Source organism: Callithrix jacchus, chromosome 13 (genome assembly GCF_049354715.1).
Source record: "Callithrix jacchus isolate 240 chromosome 13, calJac240_pri, whole genome shotgun sequence".
Classification (NCBI taxonomy): Eukaryota; Metazoa; Chordata; class Mammalia; order Primates; family Cebidae; genus Callithrix; species Callithrix jacchus.
The window spans coordinates 16192168-16215461 of NC_133514.1; the positions used below are offsets into that span (position 1 = coordinate 16192168).

At 41.5% G+C, this 23294-nt stretch overlaps 1 protein-coding gene and 1 non-coding gene across 8 annotated transcripts in view; both read right to left on the minus strand.

Moving 5' to 3' along the window:
- The window catches only part of DOCK5 (dedicator of cytokinesis 5), a 219064-nt gene that overhangs the window by 92310 nt on the left and 103460 nt on the right, over positions 1–23294 (minus strand). For 6 of the 7 annotated variants that reach the window (XM_078347202.1, XM_078347201.1, XM_008979098.6 and 3 more), the window contains 8 exons: positions 22404–22539; positions 20193–20350; positions 18643–18724; positions 16814–16943; positions 14974–15046; positions 10659–10801; positions 7057–7182; positions 721–845 (listed from right to left, as the gene is read on the minus strand). In XM_078347202.1, the coding sequence (XP_078203328.1) occupies positions 721–845; positions 7057–7182; positions 10659–10801; positions 14974–15046; positions 16814–16943; positions 18643–18724; positions 20193–20350; positions 22404–22539 (973 nt within the window). Of the gene's footprint in view, positions 1–720; positions 846–7056; positions 7183–10658; positions 10802–14973; positions 15047–16813; positions 16944–18642; positions 18725–20192; positions 20351–22403; positions 22631–23294 lie in introns of all 7 variants that reach the window. The other variant, XM_035269993.3, reaches the window with a different exon arrangement.
- Positions 9710–9825, minus strand: LOC118146970 (U5 spliceosomal RNA). The gene has a single exon (XR_004733153.1). It is a non-coding gene; the product is annotated as a U5 spliceosomal RNA (small nuclear RNA).

Here is a 23294-nt window from a genome sequence, read left to right on the forward strand (position 1 = left end):
AGAAGGGTTTTAAAAAGTAAGAGAAAAGAGAAGGAAAAAGAAAAGGAAAGGAAAATAAAGAAAAAGGAAAGGACTAGAAAAGAAAAAGCAGAGAAGAGAAAAAAAAGAAAAGAAAAGCTGCCAGAGTTGGAGGAACTCTGGATGGGAATTCAGGGTATTTGGATATTCTCCCAGCTTTGCCACTAACTTCTGTGTTTCTCAGAGAAAATAACTCAACCTTTTAAAGTTTCTTACAGTTTCCTGCTCATTAAAACTAAAGAGCAGTGGTAGCGAATGCCTACACAAAGGCTCTTCCGGTTTCAGCCTCTAACAAGCACATCTCTTTTGGTTCTGCTCACCCAGGGAAGGAAACGTGCTTTGTGATGCCATTCAAGTAAGTACCCAGGCCACTTAGCTGAAGCCCTAGAGGAACTGATCAAGCTTGAAAGTGACTAAATAAGTTGAAAATGATAAATAACCTCTGCATTGGAAGCCTACACATAAAATCATTAGTGGCTGGAGCTATTTCTTAGTACAGGAGAAATACAAAAATAAGAGTCTAGATAGCTTCATTAGTGAAACTGCTCATCGCCCATCACAAATTTAACAGGCTTTATATTTCTTTTCTTAGGAAAAACAAACCCATCCTGATGCAAAGAAGATTAAAAATAAGACCAAAAGCCAATCGTGATTGTAAAGATGGATGTGATGGCAGCAGGATTTCTGGGCCACGCTGCTCACCTCCAAGAGCTTGCCCTCCTCGTCGTGCACGGACATCGTCACTTCCACATTCTTTGGTGTTTTCTTCTTCCCTTTGTCAAACTCGCCATGGATCAGGGTGACATAAATGTCATTCCGAACATCTCCTGTAACACGACAAGCATGCTGTGAGTGCTGCTGAGAGAAGTCATTCTACGTTTCAGGATATCGTATGACATAAAAGACAAACAATATGAAGTGGTCTGGTTTTATAACGAACTACTCATCCGACAAAAGGCTTTCAGGCACTGGCCATCTTCGGCATCTCTCATTTTACCTTTCCATGCATACCAAGATGTCTTTGCACTGTAGTTTTATAGAAAATTAACACTTTTCAGTAGCAATTTTCTCTATTAAAAATGGCTGCCTAATAATAAATACATATTGTATATCGTTAGATTACAATATGTAGCTGTTGTAACCTAACAATATGGTAGATGTTTTTTCAGTAGTGCCTTGGAGAGTGTGATATTTTGAAAACATCTGATAATAATGAAGGCAATTGTCTACTGAGTGCTTATTATGTGCTGTGCCAGGCACTGGTCAAAATGTCTCACATGTATTAATGTAATCAATTATAGACTAACTTGTTAATCTATGGAACAACCTAATGAGATAGATACTCTTTCTGAAAGCTTATAGAGTATGTTTTTCTTTTCTTTTTTGATATATGATCTTGCTCTGTTGCCCAGGCTGGAGTACAGTGGTGTCATCTCTGCTCACTGCAACCTTGGTCTCTTGGGTTCAAGTGATCCTCTCACCTCAGCCTCCTGAGTAGCTGGGATTACAGGCACACATCACTATGCCTGGCTTATTTTTTGTAGAGAAGGAGTCTCACTACATTGCCCCGACCAGTCTCGAACTCCTGGACTCAAGCAATATGTCCACCTCAGCCTCCCAAAATGCTGGGATTACAGGTGTGAGCCACCATGCTTGGCCTAGAGTACTTTATATTTCTTTAAATCAGTTTATTTGCTTTGATCAATGAAAGCATGCTTTCTGCTTGTCTTTTTTCTTTTTTTTTGGTTACCCAGCAAAAAAGAAAAAAAATTATTTAATAAACGCATAGCTCATATATTAGATAAAAAAATATTAAATGTTATTGAGGTACACAACTGAAACTTGGAATAAATGGAAAGCATATTAAACTCCTAGATGAAAAAAGTATTAAAAAAATGATTTCAACACCAGCCCTATATTAAACCGCCTCCCAATGCAAAAAAACAAAATCTTTTAACATTATAAGAAAACAGGAGTGCATATTAAGAGTGCTGATCATTTTGATCATTTCCCCAACTGGCAAAAAATAAGATTCCACTTTCAGTTGCTGAGAATGAAGAAAAGGGTTTATTCACACAGCACAGTTTAAAACATTACTTGACACATTCTTCGTCAATGGAGACATTGAAAATGCGTCAAAAGCCTTAATATAGCAATTACACTGGTAATTTTTGTCTCAAAGTATTAACAACGTGGGCAATAATTTATCTGTAAGGATATTCATTGTGGTGTTTTAAAAGTAGAAACATGGAAACATTCTTGATTTCCAAGCGAAGGGAATTAGTTGAAAAAATTATGGTATAATCAGATGATGGAGGTAATATTCATTATAAAAAGTGCTTGAGCTCCTACTCTGCAGCAGGCATGTGCTGGGTGTCTGGGTGGCAATGATCAACATGCACCAGCTTTGCCCAACTCAGGTTACAGTCTTGTGCCGGAGAGAAGCACCAGTTAAATAACCTGAATGAGTAAACCCACCATTACCAATGGAGGCACATGCCAGGCTCTGTGAATGCACAACATCAGGTCCTGACCTTGTCTGCGTGCTGTGGGAATCTTCCCTTTCAGCTGTTAGCAGCAGAGTCAGTGAGAGTAGCCTGTGCAAAGGCCCAGAGGTAGGAGACAACCTGACTGACATCCTCACAGTGAGTGGGTATCTGGTGAAATTAGGCTAGAGAGACAGAAATAAACCAGCTCCCACTGATGCCAGTGGGGAGATTAAGAATTTATATATATATATCCTCAGCATAAATGAAAGTCAGTAAGATGTTTTCAGTGAGGAAGGAGTGGGATAAGATCAGCTGTGCTTACGCAATAGAACATTCAGGAAGCAGGATGAAGAGGAAATGAGCGAAGAAAGAGTAGAAACATGAAAACCAAGTAGGAGGCTATGGTGGTTGTCAAGGGAAGAGGCCATCCTAGCTCCAAATTGGCTAGTGGCAATGTAGATGGAGAGAAGGGGATAGATTTGAGAGTCCTTTCAAAGGTAATGCTGACAGGTCTTATCCACTAATTTATGTGAGTTGTAAAGGAAAGGGAGATATCAAGGGTGACTTTCTGGCTTGTGTGGTGGACGAACGGGTGGGTGGGTGGGAAGGTGGATGGATGGGTGGGTGGATAGGGGTTGGGTAAGTGGATAGATGGATGGATGGATGAATGAATGAATGGATGGATAGAGTTTGGATAGGTGAAGAGTTGGATGGGTAGGTGGATGGATGGATGGATAGAGGCTGGTTAGGTGGATGGATAGATGGGTGGATGGGGATGGGTAGGTGGATGGATGAATGGATGAATAAAGGTTGGATAGGTGGATGGTTGGATGGGTAGGTGAATGGGTAGGCGGATGGATGGATGGATGGATGGATGGATGAATGAATGAATGGAGATGCTGTTCTCTTAGAAAAAACACAAGAGAGATGCCTCTGGCCTAGATGCACAAAATTATGAGGTCCAAATGGGGATGTTGAATAAGAATTAGCCAATTAAAGCAAGGAAGGGCTGGGCATTGTGGCTCATGCCTATAATCTTTGGGAGGCAGAGGAAGGAGGATTGCTTAATCCTGATATCAGCCTGGGCAACATAAGGAAACTTGGTCTCTACAAAATCAATTCATTTAATTATCCAGGTGTGGTGACTCATGCCTATAGTCCCAGCTACTTGGGAGGCTGAGGTGGGAGGACTGCTTGAGCCTAGGAGATTGAGGCTTGCAGTGAGCTATGATCATACAACCATACTACAGCCTGAGCGACAGAGCAAGATCTTGTCTCAAAAAAAAAAAAAAAAAAATGACAAGAGTCCTGAGGCAGGAAATAGCTGGCTATATGGCCCTAGAATTCATAAAGAGGTCTTGGTGTTGAAGCTCCAGATTTGCAGGTGACAGGCAGATGTAAGCCAAATGAGTGGATGATACCTCTAGGGAGAAAATACAGCTGAGACAGAAAGAGGGCTGTTATGGGCTGAACTGTGTCCTCCCCAGATTCATATGTTGAAGCCATAACCCTAGTAAAGCAGAATATGACCGTATTTGGAGATAGAGCCTTCAAAAGAGTAATTAAGGTAAAATGAGGTCATATAGGTAGGTCCTAATCCAATACGACTGGTGTCCTCATACAAAGAGATTAAGACATAGACATGCACAGAGGGACAATCAAGTGAAGACACAGGGAGAAGATGGCCATCTGCAAGCCAGAGAGAGGGGCCTCAGGAGAAGCCAACTCTGCTGTCACCTTGATCTTCCAGTCTCCTGTCCTTTCTTGTGAGAAAATAAATGCTGTTGACACAACCCGGATCTATGGTGTTTTGTTATGGCAGCCCAAGCACACTATCACAGGGTCTCAGGACCAAATTCAAGGAACTTCAACATTTAGAGGTCAAGCAGAATATGAGAAGGTGGCAAAAGGGTTCTTGCAGAAGCCCCAGGGAAATGGAGAAAAGTGGAAAGTGAGGGGTCACCAATGAGAAGGGAAGGAAGTATTCTGACAACGTCAGATGCTGCTGAGAGGTCAGAGCTGATCACTAGGCTGGAAAACGCCCACCAGACACAGCGATACCATGATCATGGGTGACTCTCATGAGAGCTACTCTGTAGAGGCGGGAGGCGGCCCGGCAGAGGTGAGAACAGAGAACAGTGGACAGAATCACTCCTGTGATGCTGAACACAGGGAGTCGGAGCTCCTTGCTAGAGGGCAAGGGGAGACAGGGAAGAGTTTAGGAGGCAGCTGGAACCAGTTCCCAGGGGGATGGGACAACAGGAAGGAGTTCCGAGCCCAGGGAGTTGGGCCTAGACCTGAATTTCTCAGACCTGACTGACCACTAGATCACCTTGAGACCTCTGAATTGGTCTCTAGAAATCTGGGAATCTGCATGTTCAAGAAGATCCTGTTTAGCTGATCCATAGTCTAGCACTGGGAACCATTGTTCTAGATGAGTATTTTTTTTTTTTTTTTTTGAGACGAGTCTTACTCTGTTGCCCAGGGTGGAGTACAGTGGCACAATCTCAGTTCACTGCAAACTCTGCCTCCTTGGTTCAAGTGATCCTCCTGCTTCAGCCTCCCAAATAGCTGGGATTACAGGTGCCTGCCATCATGCCTGGCTAATTTTTTCTTTTTTTTTTTTTTTGAGACAGAGTCTCGCTCTGTCGCCAGGTGCCAGGCTATGCAGCTGTGCGATCTTGGCTCACTATAACCTCCATCTAATAGGTTCAAGCAATTCTTCTGCCTCAGCCTCCCAAGTAGCTAGGACTACAGGTGCACGCCACCACACCCAGTTAGTTTTTGTATTTTAGAAGAGATGAAGTTTCACTATGCTGGCCAGGTTGGTCTCGATCTGCCTGTCTCAGCCTCGCAAAGTGCTGGGATTATAGATGTGAGCCACCTTGCCTGGCCATATTCCAGATGAATTTTAAAACCTAATTTGCCCTTGGCATTCTATAAACCAATCCTATTGACTAAAAACAAAACAAACAAACAAAAAACCTTAATATTCTTTTAGAAGCCAGATTTCAAAGGTGTACTCACCTTACTTAAATGCCTCAGGAAAAGCCAACCCTGTTATCACCTTGATCAAAGAATAAACTTTCTCTACTTAATTTTTTTAGATTCGTGTCTTGGAGCAGTAAAAACCACCTTTAGGTAGAGAATATTATTAATAGTTTTTTTTCCCCCTTAACAATAAGAAGATAAAACATTTTCCCAGAATGTTGATGACTGTGTATCAGGGTGAAATAGCTAAGTAATGGCCAAAATGAGCAAAAAAACTTTCTTCTTCTATAAGAAAAAGAAAAAAGAAAAATCTCCATTTTAAAACTTTTTTACTCATTCATTCTGCAAATATTCATTTAAGACTTACTACGTGCGACAATGTGGGTGGCAGCAAGTCATCAGTGCCCCTTAATTTCTCAAAGGAGAAACAAGATCTTGTATTACTTTAAAATAACCTCATTTTTTTCTTTTTTTTTGAGACAGTGTTGCTCTGTCATCCAGGCTGGAGTGCAGTGGCACAATCATAGCTCACTGCAACCTCTGCCTCCTGGGTTCAAGCGATTCTCATGCCTCAGCCTCCTGAGTAGCTGGAATTACAGGTGCCCGCCACCACACCCCACTAATTTTTGTATTTTTAATGGAGACAGGGTTACCAAGTTGGCCAGGATGGTCTTGAAATCTTGACCTCAAGTGATAACGCCTACCTTGGCCTCCCAAAGAGCTGGGATTATAGTTATGAGCCATCATGCCTGGCCTAAAATAACCTGGATTTCTGTGCAGTAGATAAGTTGGTTTTCTAGAATTTTTCTAACATGGCATGGTTGTTTTTCTAGAATTCCTATTAATATCAATTAGGTTATAGCAATATGTATAAAGTTCCTTGAGAAACTTATTCTCTTTTCTTAGTACGAAGATTAAAATTAAATGGGTGAAGTCAGTGAATTCAAGAGAACACACACTTATGCAGATCACCAGAAAGAAGATGAAACAGCAAAATGCTGACATTCTCATCACGACAAGAAAGGGAGACCCAGAGCGCTTCTGGAGCTTCGGAGAATGGCCAGAGCAAGGTGCCCACACGCTGGGGACATCATAACGACAAAAGGGACACCCAAGTGAGGCCAATTAGTCTCCTGAACAGAGCAGCCTGTGCTATTTCAGAGTCTGTGTAAAAGAGAGAGTAAGAAAATTTGAGTTATGTTTAAAAGCATTATAGGCTGGGTGCAGTGGTTCATGCCCAAAATCCAAGCACTTTGGGAGGCCAAGGCAGGTGGGCCACAAGATCAAGAGATCGAGACCATCCTGGCCAACATGGTAAAACTCTGTCTCTAATAAAAATACAAAAAATTAGCCGGGTGTAGTGGTGGGTGCCTGTAATCCCAGGCACTCAGGAGGCTGAGGCAGGGAGAACTGCCTGAACCCAGCAGCTGGAGGTTGCAGTGAGCTGAGATTACACCACTGCACTCCAGCCTGGGCAAAAGAGCAAGACTCCAGAAAAGAAAAGACGTAACAGCTGCACAGGAGGAGGCAAAACAGGTGAGTCACGCAAAGGGCTTACCTGGCAGTATGATTTCAGGAAAGCCCATCTTCCGGGCGATTGCTGTTGATCTATCAACCAAGTGTGAGAAATTCTTCTGAACCTGTCTGAGGTCACCTGGCAATAGCTTCAAGGATACCCAAAGTCCTTTAAAGAAATAAAAGATAAACTTTTAGTTCTCTATATAATCTATATAACACGCATAACTGGTAAAAAAGAACATTTGAGTTGTATAGTCACAACCAGGTACCTTACTATAAAAATGTAAATTCTCCCCCAGTTGACTTGTAATTTTAATCACACTTCCACAACAGGACCTTTCGAAAATGTGACAGATATGTGAACAGATGCTAAATTTAGGTGAAAAAATGGCAAAGAAGCCCCTACCAGATACCAGAATATATTGTAAAGCTACAATAATTTGTGATACTAGTGGTAAATATGATATATACATAAAACAATGAAATTAATACACAGCAATTTAATATATGGCAAAAGAGGCATAACAAATCGTGAAAAAAATCCAATCATTACATGAATATTCTGGGATTATTTTCTTGTTACTTAAGAAAATTTAATTTATCATCTTGTATTATCATTACAGTAAATTCCCAATAATGAATTAAACAGAAAAAAGAGGCAGAATATTAAAAGAAAAAAAGTATATAGTTATTAAAACTCTGAGAATAAAAGAAGAAACCATTTTCCTCTCTTTCTTTCTTTTTTTTCTGAGAGAGAGTCTCACTCTGTTGCCCAGGCTGGAGTGTGGTGGTGCCATCTCAGCTCACTGCAACCTCTGCCTCCAGAGTTCAAACAATTCTCATGCCTTAGCCTCCGCAGTAGCTGGGACTGCAGGTGTGTACCATCACACCAGCTAATTTTTGTATTTTTCTTTTTTTTGTAAAGATGGAGTTTCACCATGTTGGCCAGGCTGGTCTCGAACTCCTAACCTCAGGCAATCTGCCTCCCTCGGCCTCTCAAAGTGTTGGGATTACAGGTGTGAGCCACCATACCCAGCCCTAATGATTTTTAAAAATCAGTTCACAACATAACCAAGAGTACATTCAAACACAAGAGAAATCTATGGCAAGTGATTTGGCCTATGTGTATCACCAGCTGTAGGCTTGTTCCCAGCATGTGACCCAGAAATCCAACTTCTGGGAGTCTTCTTGGGGAGATAGTCTCAAACATGGAAAAGACTTCATGTATAAAGATAGAGCAGAGTTTTTTATATTTGTAATGATGACAAATTAAGAAGCACGTGAAGTGTTTATCTAGGAGAGTCCCTTTTCTTAAATCTAAACACTGGAATACTATACAGTCATTAAAAATATTCATGAAGAGCATAAAAACATTTGAAAAGTGCTTGTTTGGCATGAAGTATAGTATTTAGAAAAAAAGAAAGAAAAAAGAATGAAAAGTGCTTGTTTTGTTGTTAGGCAGCAAGAATGGAAATGACTTATTTTCAGTTTTGTTAAATAAATTATACATACATGGTAATCTGTTTAGTGTAAGCGTTTTCCATTGCAATTGAAATTATACTTAAGAGCTCTAAAAAAACAGAAATAGGGTGCATGCAGTGGCTCACACCTGTAATCTCAACACTTTGGGAGGCTGAGGCAAGCAGATCACTTCAGGTCAGGAGTTCGAGACCAGCCTGGCTAACATATTAAAACCCGGTCTCTACTAAAAATACAAAAATTAACCAGGTGTGGTGGCTGGTGCCTGCAATCCCAGCTACTTGGGAGGTTGAGGCAGGAGAATCACTCGAGCCCAGGAGGTGGAGGTTACAGTGAACCAGGACTGAGACACTGCACTCCAGCCTAGGAGACAGAGTGAGACTCCATCTCAAAAAAATTTAAAAATTAAAAACAATTTAGTTATTTGTTTTCAGATTATTTATTGATTCCTTGCTTGTCTTTCCTAACCGGATAATTGCAAATACATCAGAAACTAACTATAATGAAAATCATGTGTTTTCTGATTGCTTCCATTTTGGAAGACAATTATAGGGTAGTGAAAAAAAGTCATTGAGTCTCTATGTATTTTTGATACATACAGGCTAATTCAGTCTCTACTTATTTTTGATACAGGAGTTAAGAAATTTAAGCAGATAGTGAGGGTAAGGAAATCCTCAGTAAGGTTTTCCTTTTAATGAAAAGCAGCCCCCAAATAATTTTCTTTTCCTGCAAAATCGGGCTGCAGACATAGACAAGCAAGCTGGAAGTTTGCATGGGTAAATGCCAGCCAATAGGAAAAGGCTACCTGGAGCTAAACACGTCCAATATGGAGGCTCCATTTTCCCTTCTCTTTGCCAGCCAAGTGTGCAGTAAGAAGCAGACAACATGGCACCAGCCAGATGTAAAGCCCATTTGTATAAGATTAGGGTGGGGTGACCAGCCTTCCCTGCGTGCTATATACATGTCATACCTGGTCCAACCAATGTGTGGGCCCTACATAAATCAGACACAGCTTCTCAAGCCTGCCTACAAAATCCAAAAGCCCCCATCTCTCACAAGAGAGAGAGAGAGCTGTTCTCCTTTCTCTTTCTTTTGCCTATTAAACCTCCGCTCCTAAACTCACTCTGTCTGTGTGTCTGTGTCCTTAATTTTCTTGGCATAAGACAACAAACCCCAGACAGCAGTACTGCTTAATTTTTTTAAACTAATTTTATAACCTCTGCAAACACAAGGCCTTAAAAAATTGGTTAAAGCTCAGAGTGGTTCCTCTCCATGGAAATCTTTAGTAAAAGGTGAAAGATTTATAAAATATTAAGGAAAATCAAAGTATTCAATCTTCGGCGTTATAGAAATATGGCCACCATCTTGGTATTTGAATCTTAAAACTGTTTTGATTCAAAATGCAGTTTCAATAAGCAGAACTTCTCTTGGTTAAAACACTCCATCAACAGAACATGTTAAGGAGGTGCTAAAAACGATAATTTTTGCATTATTTCATATTAATACATATTCATTGATATTACTTTGGTTTCCTTCCCTAGATTTTAAAAAATGTGATGGGATCAGAGTAGAGTATAATTATTACCTAGGGTGAACATTGGGAATGAAGATTAGACAAAAATGTGGAGGCCAGAAATGGTGGCTCATGCCTATAATTCCAGGGATTTGGGAGGCCAGGATGGGAGGATCACTTGAGGCCAGAAGCTGAGAAGAGTATGGGCAATATAGTGAGACCCCATCTCTACAAAAAAAAATTAAAAATTAGCTAAGCATGGTGGTGCATGCCTGTAGTCCCAGCCACTTGGGAGGCTGAAGTAGGAGGACTACTTGAACCCAGGAAGTGGAGGCTGTTGTGAGCCAAGATCATGCAGTTGTACTCCAGCCTGGGTGACAGCATGAGACTATCTCAAAAAGAAAAGACTCGTGGGATAAAACTTTGTTCCTCAGAATTTACAAAATACAACCGTGATCCAAGTCACTGCTGGGTACATCTCAAGGCAGTTCAGTGTTAAAAGCCTGTGGTAGGAAGCTGAGGAGGCGGTCCCCAGAGGAAGCTGTTTTGTATCAAAGAAAGATAATAAAGGGCAGGAGTCCAAAGACCCAGCTGTGAATGTCCCCCACCCTCAGCAGAGTCCCTCCCAGCTCTGGCACTGGACTGTATACCTTGCCCCTTGTGATTCACTTCCTTTGCTGCAATCACTTTATTCAAGACTGAAGTGAGTGGCTCATTCTCCCCAATCACATGTGATGTTATCAAGGGCGACATGATGATCTGCCTCTGGCGGATGTATGTTTCCATCGCAATTCTTGGGAAAGAGAAATAAGAGGTAAGGTGGGAGGGGAAGAAAGGAAGTCTCTGCAGCACAATCTCAGATAATGGTGAGTCTTATGAGAATGATTTGGAAATGTCAACATTAACTACACCTATCTTTCTATGCTTCCTTTATTTTTCCATTGATGGTCTATCTTAAATACTAAATTCACCTTGGAAATGACTTGAGGCAAAGAGAGAGAGAGGAAAAAACCCCAAGAGTACACGAAACTGGTGATCAAAGGTTAGCAACTAAAATCAGAGGCAATGCTCCAGGCTCTTTCAGAAGTAGAAGAGGCTGCTGCAATAGAATTGAAGACAGACCACCCACGGAAAGGGCAGGAGCCCTGGCCTCCAGGTCTACTTCTACTTGAGTGAGCTCTGCAAGAATCTTCCTTTGGGCCTCAGTTTCTTCATCTGTAAGAGATGGGCTGAGATCGCCTGCCTGCTAAGCTTCCTGTCTAGTGTCAGCCCCCCAAGTACGAGCGCAGTGTGTACGCCTAGTGTCTAGTAGAGATTCTCACACTTCCATGTGATGATAAGCTAGATCTTGGCATGGGTGCTGCCAAACAAGCTCCACTGGAGGGATCCTATCAGGCTGCGGCTAGTAAAGGGCGATCAAAGAAGCAAACACAGCCCCATTCTACTGAGGGCAGAAGCACTATCAGCTACTGCACATCAGCCTGCTGCAGGACAACAGTCTCCTGTCTTCTCTCTCCGCTGCATGCAGGCCAGTTTTCTCTGCAGGGTTCCCTGTACCCTGACAATAAGACACACTGACATATGTGACTGGCAAATGGGATTCCTACAGTCTTGGGTTCCTGCTTTTTACACATGACTTTTGATAAATGGACTTGCAGGATACATACACAAAACTCTCCTACTGGAAAACACCGTAAAGTTTTTGAAGTAGGTTATGGCAGAACTTGCCATAAATCTTAGGCATTCAGTGCCAGAGGCTGCAGTCTGCATAGTAAATACTTCACTGTGGTTGTTGGCTGCACAGTGAGCGGTAATAACATTAGGGCGGGGTTCATCAGGGACTCAAAGTGCAGATTACATGGTGAGGAAAATCTCAGGACTAAGTACTGGGATACGGTTGCTGGAGGAAAGCTGGTTCAGAGATTAAACAGGAAGCACACCACCACCAGCAAATACACAGATGACTGTTTCAGACACCTCTCAAATCCATGAATGCAACTCCTTTTACGTACATATACACATAATCTTAAATGCAAACATAATACATTTATAGTACTATTATATATATGGTACAACATTTATATTTATTATATATATTTATGTTTGTTCAATATACAGTCATATGCCTAACAATGTTAGTTAATGACAGACTGCATAAATGACTAGGATCCCATAAGACTATAATGGAGCTGGTCAGGTGTGGTGGCTCACACCTGTAATCAGCACTTTGGGAGGCCGAGGCAAGTGGATCACCTGAGGTCAGGAGTTCAACACCAGCCTGACCAACATGGTGAAACACTGTCTCTATTAAAAATACAAAAATTAGCCAGGTGTGGTGGCACGTGCCTGTAATCTCAGCTACTCAGGAGGCTGAGGCGGAGAATTGCTTGAACACGGGAGGCGAGTCTGCAGTGGGCGGAGATCACGCCACTGCACTTCAGCCTGAACAACAAGAGGGAAACCCCATATCAAAATAAAAGGATTATAATGGAGGTGAAACATTCCTATTGCCTAGTGATGTTACAGTTGTTTTAACATCTCAGCACAACTCACTACCTTTTCTATGTTTAAATATGTTTGAAGACATAAATACCTTTGTGTTACAATCGCCTGCAGCATTCAGTACAGTAGCATGCTGGACAGGTTTATAGTCTGGGAGCAATAGGCTGTACCATACAGCCTCGGTGTGCAGTAATACATCCATTCCGGGTTTGCATAAGAGTACTCTATGATGTTTACACAATGACAAGACAGCCTAGTGACATGTTTCTCAGAATGTATCCCTGGCATTAAGTGAGGCATGATTGTATTTTATGTAACATATTATATTTAATATATTTATAAATTTAATTGTCATATTAACTTTGTTTAACATATTTATTAAATATACTTATTTAAACATATTTATATATTATACAATATATATTTATATAGGTGTGTGTGTATAGTGTTTTATATTATACACAAAACAAGAGCAGCATTCATGGAGATGAAAGCCATCACACAATTAATATTAGCACTGTGCTACAGAAAACATTTGTCTCATTACGGAAGGTCAATACATAGGTGGTAGCATACATGGTAAGTGCATTTTATTTCTTAAATTATTTTATCTATTTTTACTTTATATTTTATTTTATCTGAGGCAGGGTATGGCTCTGTCATCCAGGATGGAGTGCAATGGCCATATTTTAAAAATAATTCATAGCAGCCTCTGGATTAAAGAGAGAAGTACTACTTAGCATGAGCTATTTGCACTATTATGCTTAGAAACTGGTCCAAAGGTATAGATTTCACATTGAAATATTAATATTTTTATATTTTATATATTACAGATAATACATATTTTTGCATAAAAAATAGACAGCAGGAAAACAGAAACAGGAGCAAATTCACCAAGAGTTACACCAACAGAAATAATCACTGTTAATCATGGAGTACATTTTTTGAAATATCTAAATTTTAAGGCTGTTAATGCATTGTTACAATCTATATTCCTATAAGTAATGTATGTCTCCTTATATCTAACCAAATACTAAAACTTGGTCAAGATCAAAACTAAACCTTGATGTTTCAATATGCATTTCACTCATCCTCAATAAATGTACAACACCATTTCTGTGTGTGTGTGTGTGTGTGTGTGTGTGTGTGTTTGTATTCCCCTTTAGGTTCCTATTGATTTCTATTAATTCTCTGCATATTACAACTACTCATCCTTTCCCATACACATTGCAAAGATTGCATTGAATTTTTCTATGTGTAAGTTCTTTACAATTTTTGGATGGTTAAACCTATCAATTTTTCTTTTTTGGTTGAATCTTGAAAATGGCCTCCCTCCCATTACCAGCATATAAAACTTCTATTTTTTTGTCAATATTTTAAGATTCTAGCTCTTACAGTTATATGTTTAACCATCCAAAATTTAGATTGGCATTAAGTTTGAGACTGGAATTTAACTTAGGGATCTTAAATGGCTAGCTAATGTTCTCCAAACATTTTTTTTTTTTGGCATAAGGTATCTCTCTCCACTAATTTGTGATATCATTTGTAAAAAATGATATATTAACTCAAATATATGATTCTGGCTGATTTCTGGAGTTCTCAGTTTGTTCTACTTGTCTGCAGTGGCAGCTACAAGTGAGCGGAGATGACGCCCTCTGACTAGCACTATGGCCCCTGGTGAGAGCTGGTCCCGGCAGTGCTCTCAGCCTTCACTAGGCCTTCACCACCTGTGCAGATGCTGGAGCAGGTCACGACGTTCACATCTGCACTTCTTCAGAGTGACACGGTTTGCTTCCAACAGCTCGCCAGTGGCCTGCCCATGGCTCCAGCTCCTGCAGCTCACTGTGGAGGGCCTCTGTAAAGCTCTGCAGGGATCCTTTCACACACTCTCAGGCTGGCTTTCCCCCGACATGCAGGAACACTGGCCATGGGTGGGTCAGCCCTTCACTCTCTCATTTCCTCAATCCTTGCTACAGACAATGTGCCCCTCAGACCAGATGCATCAGCATCACCTGGGAGCTTGTCAGAGGCAGAATTCCCCTGCAGCCTAACAAGCTCCCCCAAATCATATGCATGACAGAGTCTGAGAAGCCCTGTGCTATCCCACGTGATTCCAAGTATTCCATGATGCCTGTTTCATGCAATACACTCCACAGATACTTCAGTATTTCTGACGCAAAGACAGTACCACTCTGCATTCCAGGGCAGATGGATATTTGCCCTTTTCATATTCCTTTGGTCCTCTCTATAGAATCAGGAAAGTTCAGTTTACCCTCTTCCATGGGAGTCCAACATCAAGGACTTTGAATAAAGTCTTCTGTCCAGCTCCTATCTGACAATCTTTCAGTTTAGAATCTTTCCTTCTCTCTGAAAATGGTTTCTAGTACCTGTTTCTGTGTTAACACGTGATTGAATAGCTAATCCAGGTCTCAAGTCACCTGGGATACATGCCAAAGTACTTACTGCTGAAAGGGAATAAAATGCTGCTTTTCTTCATCATCCACCTTCCCATGAATTATATCAGTAATATCCATCACTAGGAAAAAGATAAACTTCATTAAGGAAACTAATTGCTTCATGCCTCAGTAAGTTACTATGGAAAAGGACAGTATCAGCCAACATAAAATGCTAGAGGAAGAAAGGTACCAGGCAGGGACTTTTTAAAAAAAATTCTTTACCAATGATGACTCCCAGTGTACCCAGCCTAGCAAAAGAGCAACTCATGAGATACTGAGGAACAGGTCTGGGTTTTATTGGATCAATTTTGCAGACTACCCACTTTCAAACTCTCCAAGATCTAGTTGCTAAATTCTTTTTTTTTTTTTGAGATGGAGTCTTGTTCTTTTGCCCAGGTTTGAGTACAGTGGCATGATACTGGCTCACTGCAACCTCTACCTCCCCCATTCAAGCAATTCTCCTGCCTCAGCCTCCCAAGTAGCCGGGACTACTACAGGTGCACACCACCATGCTCAGCTAACTTTTGTATTTTTTGTAGTATAGACAGGGTTTCAATGTGTTAGCCAGGCTGGTCTTAAACTCCTGACCTCAGGTGATCCACTCGCCTCCGCCTCCCAAAGTGCTGGAATTATAAGCATGAGCCATACAAACTTAGCCCGAGCTGCTAAGTTCCTGAGAAATTTAACATCAGGTTACTTTTTAGTAAGTCTGGAACAAGGGTCCAGAAGCAGAATTACATTTCCTTGATCATTTTTGATCTATGAGCAACCAAAATGTCAATGTTAAGGCCCAAAACGCATTTCCTCAATTGAACAAACTATAGAGGCAGGTTCTGGGGTTTGATGTAAGCCAAGGAGCCTCTTGGAAAGAATTCAGAAACAAACACAACATTGTCTTGAAAGAGTAAATTTCCTAGGCAGGCAAAACTCTTCCCAGTGAGTATTTCATCCCACTACAATCACAGACTTCAGCAGATGGAGACAAGGAGGATTCTGATAGTCACAACTAAGGTTCTACTGTGTATAAGACACAGCGTAGGTCACTAAAGGAGAAAGCAAGGAGTGTGGGCCAGGTGAGGACATAGAACCCTCGCAAAAAAACCGGAAGTGCCAGGCACTGTCTGATACTGACGATGACAACGTGATCCATCTCTTACTATTTCTTCCTGCCCTTCTTCCTCCTTCCCTCCCTCTCTCTATATTCAAAATTGTAGCAAAACACACATAACATAAAATTTACCATCTAGCCTATTTTACAGTATACAGTTCAGTGGTATTAAAAGTATTCACATTGTTGTGCAAACATCCGCACCTTCCATCTCTAGAACCTTTTCATCTTCATCTTCCCAGATGGAAACTCCATACCCATTGAACACTAACTCCCATTCCCCCTCTCCAGCCCCTGGCACTCATTATTCTATGCTATCTCTATGAATTTGACCACTCTAGGTGCCTCATATAAGTGTGATAATACAGTATTTGTCCTATTGTGTCTGGCTTATTTACTTAGCGTAAAGTCCTCAAGGTTCATCCACACTGTATGCAGCATGTGTCAGATCTCCCTTCCTGTTCAAGGTGAGTATTATTCCATTGTAAATAAACACCACATGTTCTTTGCCCATTTATGCATTGATGGACACTTGGGTTACTTCCACCTTTTCCCTATTTGTGAATAAGATGCTACAAACTTGGATGTACAAGTATCTCCTCCAGACCTTGCTTTCGATTCTTTTGAAGTGGGTCTGCTGGATCATTTGCCAGTTCCACGTTTCATTTTTTGAGCAATCGCCGTACTATTCTCCACAGGGCTCAGATATTTCACATTTGTCTTTAGGTCTCTCTCGTACCTGCCACTCCAAAAGGTCTTCGGAGTCCACAGGTGTGCTTCTTGCCTTCCTTCAGCTCCATGTGGCCGACGCGGACAATCTGGCACACGAGGCTGACGCGGGGCCGGATGAGGTCCATGCTGCTGAGGTCCTAAAGGGGCAGAGAAAGTGCGAGAGGAGGTGCGGCTGGGCCACTCTGTCACCCCTGTCTCTCTTATCTTTACCCTCTACAACAAAATTCTGTTCAGACCTTATTTCTCAATGCTGAAATACCAGAAAGACTCTCTTCTTCCCCATCTCCCTCCAAGAGCTATTATGGCCTCAGAGAACATGACTTTGTGCTTGTAAACAAGGGCCTTTTTGTTCCCCAGTTCCTACTCCAAATTTACAAATTAGATCAGAGTCCATCGGAAGTCTCCAGATCATCAGGTTAAGCAGGGTACTGAAAAACCACGACCCTCATCATTGCGACTGTACGTCCTTCCAGGACAAATCTCAGCATAAGATGTACTTCAGCTTCAAATGAAATAAAAACCTCTGTGACACTGACATTTACTGGGTATCCACACAAGTCTGTGACATTTCATTTCCTCTTCAAAACAAGCCCATGAGGCAACTATAAGACAGGCACTGCTTTATGGGATTATTCACCTGATTAATGAGAGGTCTCCATTGAAAGCTTATCCATGTACACAGAATCATGACAGATGTGTTGATTAAATGTCTATTTCTCTTGCAGCTAGGGTTCTACATTTGTTTGTACCCTTTTGTTTTGTTTTTTTTCTTTTGATATAGACAAGGCCTCCCTATGTTACCCAGGCTGGCCTTGAGCGTCTGGGCTCAAGAGATCCACCCACCATGGCTTCCCAAAGTGCTGGGATTAGACATGAACCACAGCGCCTGGTCATTATTTGTATTCTTAAGGATGGGTGAGTAAACCTAGGAATGAGCTGATATCTCTCATTCAATTCAACTTCAGAAAAAAATTAATCACATCTCAACTTGGTTATATGAAACAGTTGCCCGAGGCCTCTTTACCAAAGCAAGAATCACTTTTAAAATAATTATTCCAAATCCAGCCCCTGTAATTTAGTTAACTTAGGTCTCCAAGATAGGAATATGTATCAATGATAATATCCACCCTGCATTTCTACTCCAGGTTCTGCAAGGCTTCTGTGAATAGAAAAATAAAGACTCCAGGTGACTGGCTACATATATTGTTGCACATTCATAGAGTAGTCTCCCCTTATCTGTGATATGTTCTGAATTCCCCCGGTGGATACCTGAAACCAAAGATAGGACCAAACCCTATATGTGCTGTTTTTTTCCTGTACATACACAATGATAAAGTTTACCTTTTCACCTAAAGGAAGCACTTGGTGCCTGTCTTTGGCATATCCGAACTGCCAGCATCACTCCTCTTGCACTTTACTTTGAGGTCATTTTCTCTTTTTGTACTTCTTTAGTTAAAACAGAGTTTTATCATGTTGCCCAGACTAGTCTCAAACTCCTGGGCTCAAGTGATCCTCCCACCTCAGCCTCCCAAAGTGCTAGGATTACAGGCGTGAGCCCTGGAGCCTGGATTGATTATTGTTTACTATCTGTCTTACCCATCAGGACAAAAGCTGATTTTTTCCCCCTGATTTTTCATGAATGTGGCTTCAGTGTCTAAATCAGTGTGTGGCATCTAACAGGTGCTCAGTAAGTACATGTTGAATAAATGAGTGGATTATTCCTTCTGGGGGACTGATGATTTTTCATCTTTTCATTTTGTATGTTTTCCACATATTCACTGGTGAATCTGCTCATACCATAAACAAAGAGAATGACTGAACAGAGGTAGGACTTACAGTAAACACTGCCTGGAGGTTATTGAGCTTCTCTATTTCCTTGGGCATCCCGTTACTGCCCCAACGAATTAGATAGTTCTCACTGGCAAAGGAAAAAAAAATTACTCTTAATGAGAGGCTTACTGGGGCTGGAGGCAAGGCTGCCCTTAGTGTAGACTTACAAGGGAAGGAGGAAGGGCCAGAAATGCTCAGTGAAATTCAACAGGCCAGTGTGAAGAGAGCTGAGCTGGGAACTGAGCCCACACAGGTGACCACTGCTGGTGTCCTGGCATTAGAGAAGTATCCCTGCCATGGCTCTGCAAGGCATGCCCCACACAGGTACAGGACATGTCCTACTCCCGATAGGCACAGACGTCATAGAGCTTATGGGATGCTACTGTCTGGGTCGTCCTTCCATCTCAAAATCTTTGAATGAAAGTTTCAGCTATGCTGAATTAAGAATTTAATTTTAGGCTGGCACGGGGGCTTATGCCTATAATCCCAGCACTTTGGGAGGCCGAGGCAGGCAGATCATCGGAGGTCAGGAGTTCAAGACCAGCCTGGCCAACATGGAGAAACCCTGTCTCTACTAAAAATACAAAAATGGGTTGGGTGCGGTGGCAGGCGCCTGTAATCCCAGCTACTCAGGAGGCTGAGGCAGGAGAATCGCCAGCCCGGGAGGAGGAGGTTGCAGTGAGCTGAGATTGCACCATTGCACTCCAGCTTGCATGATAAGAGCGAAACTCTGTCTCAAAAAATAAAAAATAAATAAATAAAATAAGAATTTAATTTTGTAACAGTCATTCCAAATCTATCCCCTGTAATCCACATTACGACATTAAAAAATTATTTTTTGAATTAAATTGTCAGCAATTATGTTTAACTATCTTCTCAAAAATAAATTCTCCATTTTCTTAGCTGCTCTGGTACTACTCTAGGGCTGAACAATTCCCATTCCTTAGAGTCTTAAAAAAAAGTTTCTTTGAATAGACATTATTTTCTTAGAGCAGTTGTGGCTCTGCAGAAAAGTTGAGCTGAAAATAGAGTCCCATAACATATTCTTTCCCCTCAGATACGACCTCCTTTCCTATCAACATTCCCTCGACCAGAGTGGTAACAGTTCAAACTGATGAAGCTACATTGACACATCATTTACCCAAAGTCCACAGTTTACATAAGGGTTCCCTCTTGGTGCTGCACATCCTGTGCATTTAGACAAATTCATAATGGCATGCATCCAACACAACAGCATCATACAGAATAGTGCTGTTGCTCTATAAACCCTCTGTGCTCTGCCTGTTCATCCCTCTCTCACCCTCCCATGCAGCCTTTTGAATTCTTCTTAACTCCAAGTCCTAATGAGATTTCTGTGATCTCTAAACCCCCGGGAGTAGACAAACTGGCCACACTGTTCCAAGAGTGACATATGAAAGCTTCTTAGTCCAAAGGATTTTACATCCTACTGCTTAGAAATCTTCCCCGCTTCCCTATGTTCTCTTCTCAAATCTGGCAAAGAGCTGCCCAGGTGTATCTTTTCAAAGTCAACAGCAGGGAATCTGAGTCTCTGCTACCTGATAAAAGTGGACTGGTCTGGGTCATAGAGGGCCATAAACAACTCTGCATCTTCCCCGATGTTGCAGACGAAATTCTTGAAGTTCACGTAGAGGCCGTAGGTGTGGATGGTACTGAAGATGGACTGGCCCCTCAAGTCAAGGTTCTGCAGGATTGACTGAACGAAGAGGGAACAGAAAAAAACATCTTGGTTTCGGCAAATGGGAAATGTTGGCAATATATATATGTAAATGTTGGCAAATATATATATATATATATGGCCTGCAAATGGCAGACAAAGGCTGGGCACAGTGGCTCATTCCTGTAATCCCAGTGCTCTTGGAGGCCCAGGAGTTTGAGATCAGCCTGGGTAACACAGCAAGCCTCTGTCTCTACAAAAACTTAAAAAAATAATTAGCTGTGCCTGTAGCCCCAGCTACCTGGGAGCCCAGGAGGCTACCATGAGTCAGCTATGATGGAGTCACTAAACTCCATCCTGGGCAACAAAGTGAGTCCCTGTCTCAATCAATCCCTTGATTAATCAATAAATAACAGGGAAAAAAACACAGCCAAATAACACCTAAGAGGAAGTGTATTTGCTGAGAAGAAGTTTATGTAAGTAGACAAATGCAGGGAGCAAAATATAATCATTATAATTTTAGTAAGCAAGACTGTCCTGTTCAGGGCCTTGCACCCAAGACATTCAAAAACCGCTGTCTAAAGGGGGTAATTCCAGAGATTTGGTAGCTTCTAGAAGTGCTTGTCTTATATCATAGCTTCTGAATGAAGCTCAGAAGCAAAAACATGATCCACTATCCTGGATCATGTTGATCCAGAGATACAGAAGTAACTCTCATTCAAACAAAACATTCCACTGGAAAAGCTTTACCTTCAAGCGTGGTTTGCCGTTGGATTCAGAATGCAAATATTATCATGACCGTGCAAAAGAAGTAAACACCACAAACCAACAAAGCAAAGAAACTGACACAAATCTTTACTCATTAGAACAGAAAGACTGGGATTTTCTCCCAGTCTGACACATACCAAAATGTCACTATGTTTGGGTATAAGAAATCAAAATATGAATAACAGGGTTTTTGTTGTTTTTAAGAGGCACAGAGTCTTGCTTTGTTGCCCAGGCTGGAGTGCAGTGGTATGATCATAACTCACTACAGCCTCAAATTCTAAGCTTCAAGCAATCCTTCTGCCTCAGCCTCCTGGGTAGCTAGGACTATAGTAATGCACCACCATGCACAGCTAATTTAAAATTTTTGTTGTTGTTGTTGAAATGGGATCTTGCTATGTTGCCCAGTTGGTCTTGAATTCCTGGCCTCAAATGATCCTCCCACTTCAGCCTCCCAAAGGGCTAGGATTATAGGCATGCCCCATCATGTCTGGATTCTAATTTTTCTTTAATATCCAATTATTACTTTTGAAGTCTTTCAAACACTTTATTTAAAAATATTATTTATTTTAGTCTGGGTACAGTGGATCATGCCTGTTATCCTAGCACTATAGAAGGCTGAGGTGAGTAGACCACTTGAGGTCAGGAGTTCCAGAACAGCCTGACCAACATGGTGAAATCCCGTCTCTACCAAAAATATAAAAATTAGCCAGGTGTGGTGGTGGGCGCCTGTAGTCCCAGCTACTTGGGAGGCTGAGGCAGGAGAACTGCTTGAACCCAGGAGGCGGAGGTTGTAGTGAGCTGATATCATGCCACTGCACTCCAGCCTGGGTGTAGCGAGACTCTTGTCTTAAAAATGAATATATAAATAAAAAATAAAAATAAATGAATATTATTTATTTTGGAAATTGCAATATATGCAATGAGTGCAGGAGATTACATATTTTTAAAAGTCTCCCTCCCACCCAGTATTCCTTCCCAGTGGCATCCATTAATAATTATTTATTTCTTGTCTCTTATTTCAGAGTTAGTCTATATATATATATATATATGCAAGCATACATTTATATACTTTTTTTGAAACACTAATAATAGCATTCCATATACACCATTTTGCATCCTGATCTTTTCACTTAATATGTATCTTTACAATCTTTCCATATCAGAACATACATGTACCTGCCTCATCCTTTCTGCTATGCTTCCCTTTAAAAATGAGGACAAAACTACAGAAGTAGTTTTGTTGTCAATGATTCCGCCATCTTTCATTAAAAACCAACACAAAAATGGAATCTCGGGGCAGAATTTCATGTGTGGGGAACTCTACCTTCTCTTCTTGGATCTTTTCCTCAATCCTTTTGGAGGCCACCACGTGGGCCTTGAAGAGGGCAATGGTGCTTGTTTCGTCGGGGTCTAGGATGTTCCCATTGTCATCTCGCACCACCAGGTCTAACCCCAGCATTCTGGAGAGAAAGGAGCAGTCAGCTGGTTCTCCTCACCAGGGGCAGACTTTTTACTGAAGAATCCTCGTCAAGGAGCCCAGAGGATCCATAGCTAGAAAGGGAGGTGCCGGACAAGCCCAGAGAAGCACAACTTACTGACCTTTCTCATTTCTGTTTCTGCCACCTTTCCACATAACACCATCACAAAACTCATGAGATGACATTAGCCAAAGTCGTAGAAGGATATGCAACTATGGTCCAGAGACCCTCAAGTGAAAAGCAAAATCGGCACTAATTCTGACTAAATTCCTCCGGCTAATGCTTCTTACCTGTAATCTTCTGTTACTATAAAGAGGAACTATGAAATGACGTAACTATAGCACACAAAACTCAGATTCAACCTGTGTTTAATAAACATCTCGTTTGGCCAGGCGCTGTAGTTCACGTCTGTAACCCCAGCACTCTGGGAGGCCGAGGCGGGTGGATCACTTGAGACCAGGAGTTCAAGACCAGCTTGGGCAACATGGTGAAATCCCGTCTCTGCTAAAATACAAAAATTAGCCAGGTGTGGTGACACATGCCTGTAGTCCCAGCTACTTGTGGGGCTGAAGTCTGAGGATTGCTTGAGCCCAGGAAGTTGACACTGCAATGAGCCAAGATTGTACCACTGCACTCCAGCCTTTGTGAGAAAGTAAGACCCTGTCTGAAACAATAGACACATACATACATACATACATACATACATACATACATACCTCCTATATACATTTCACATA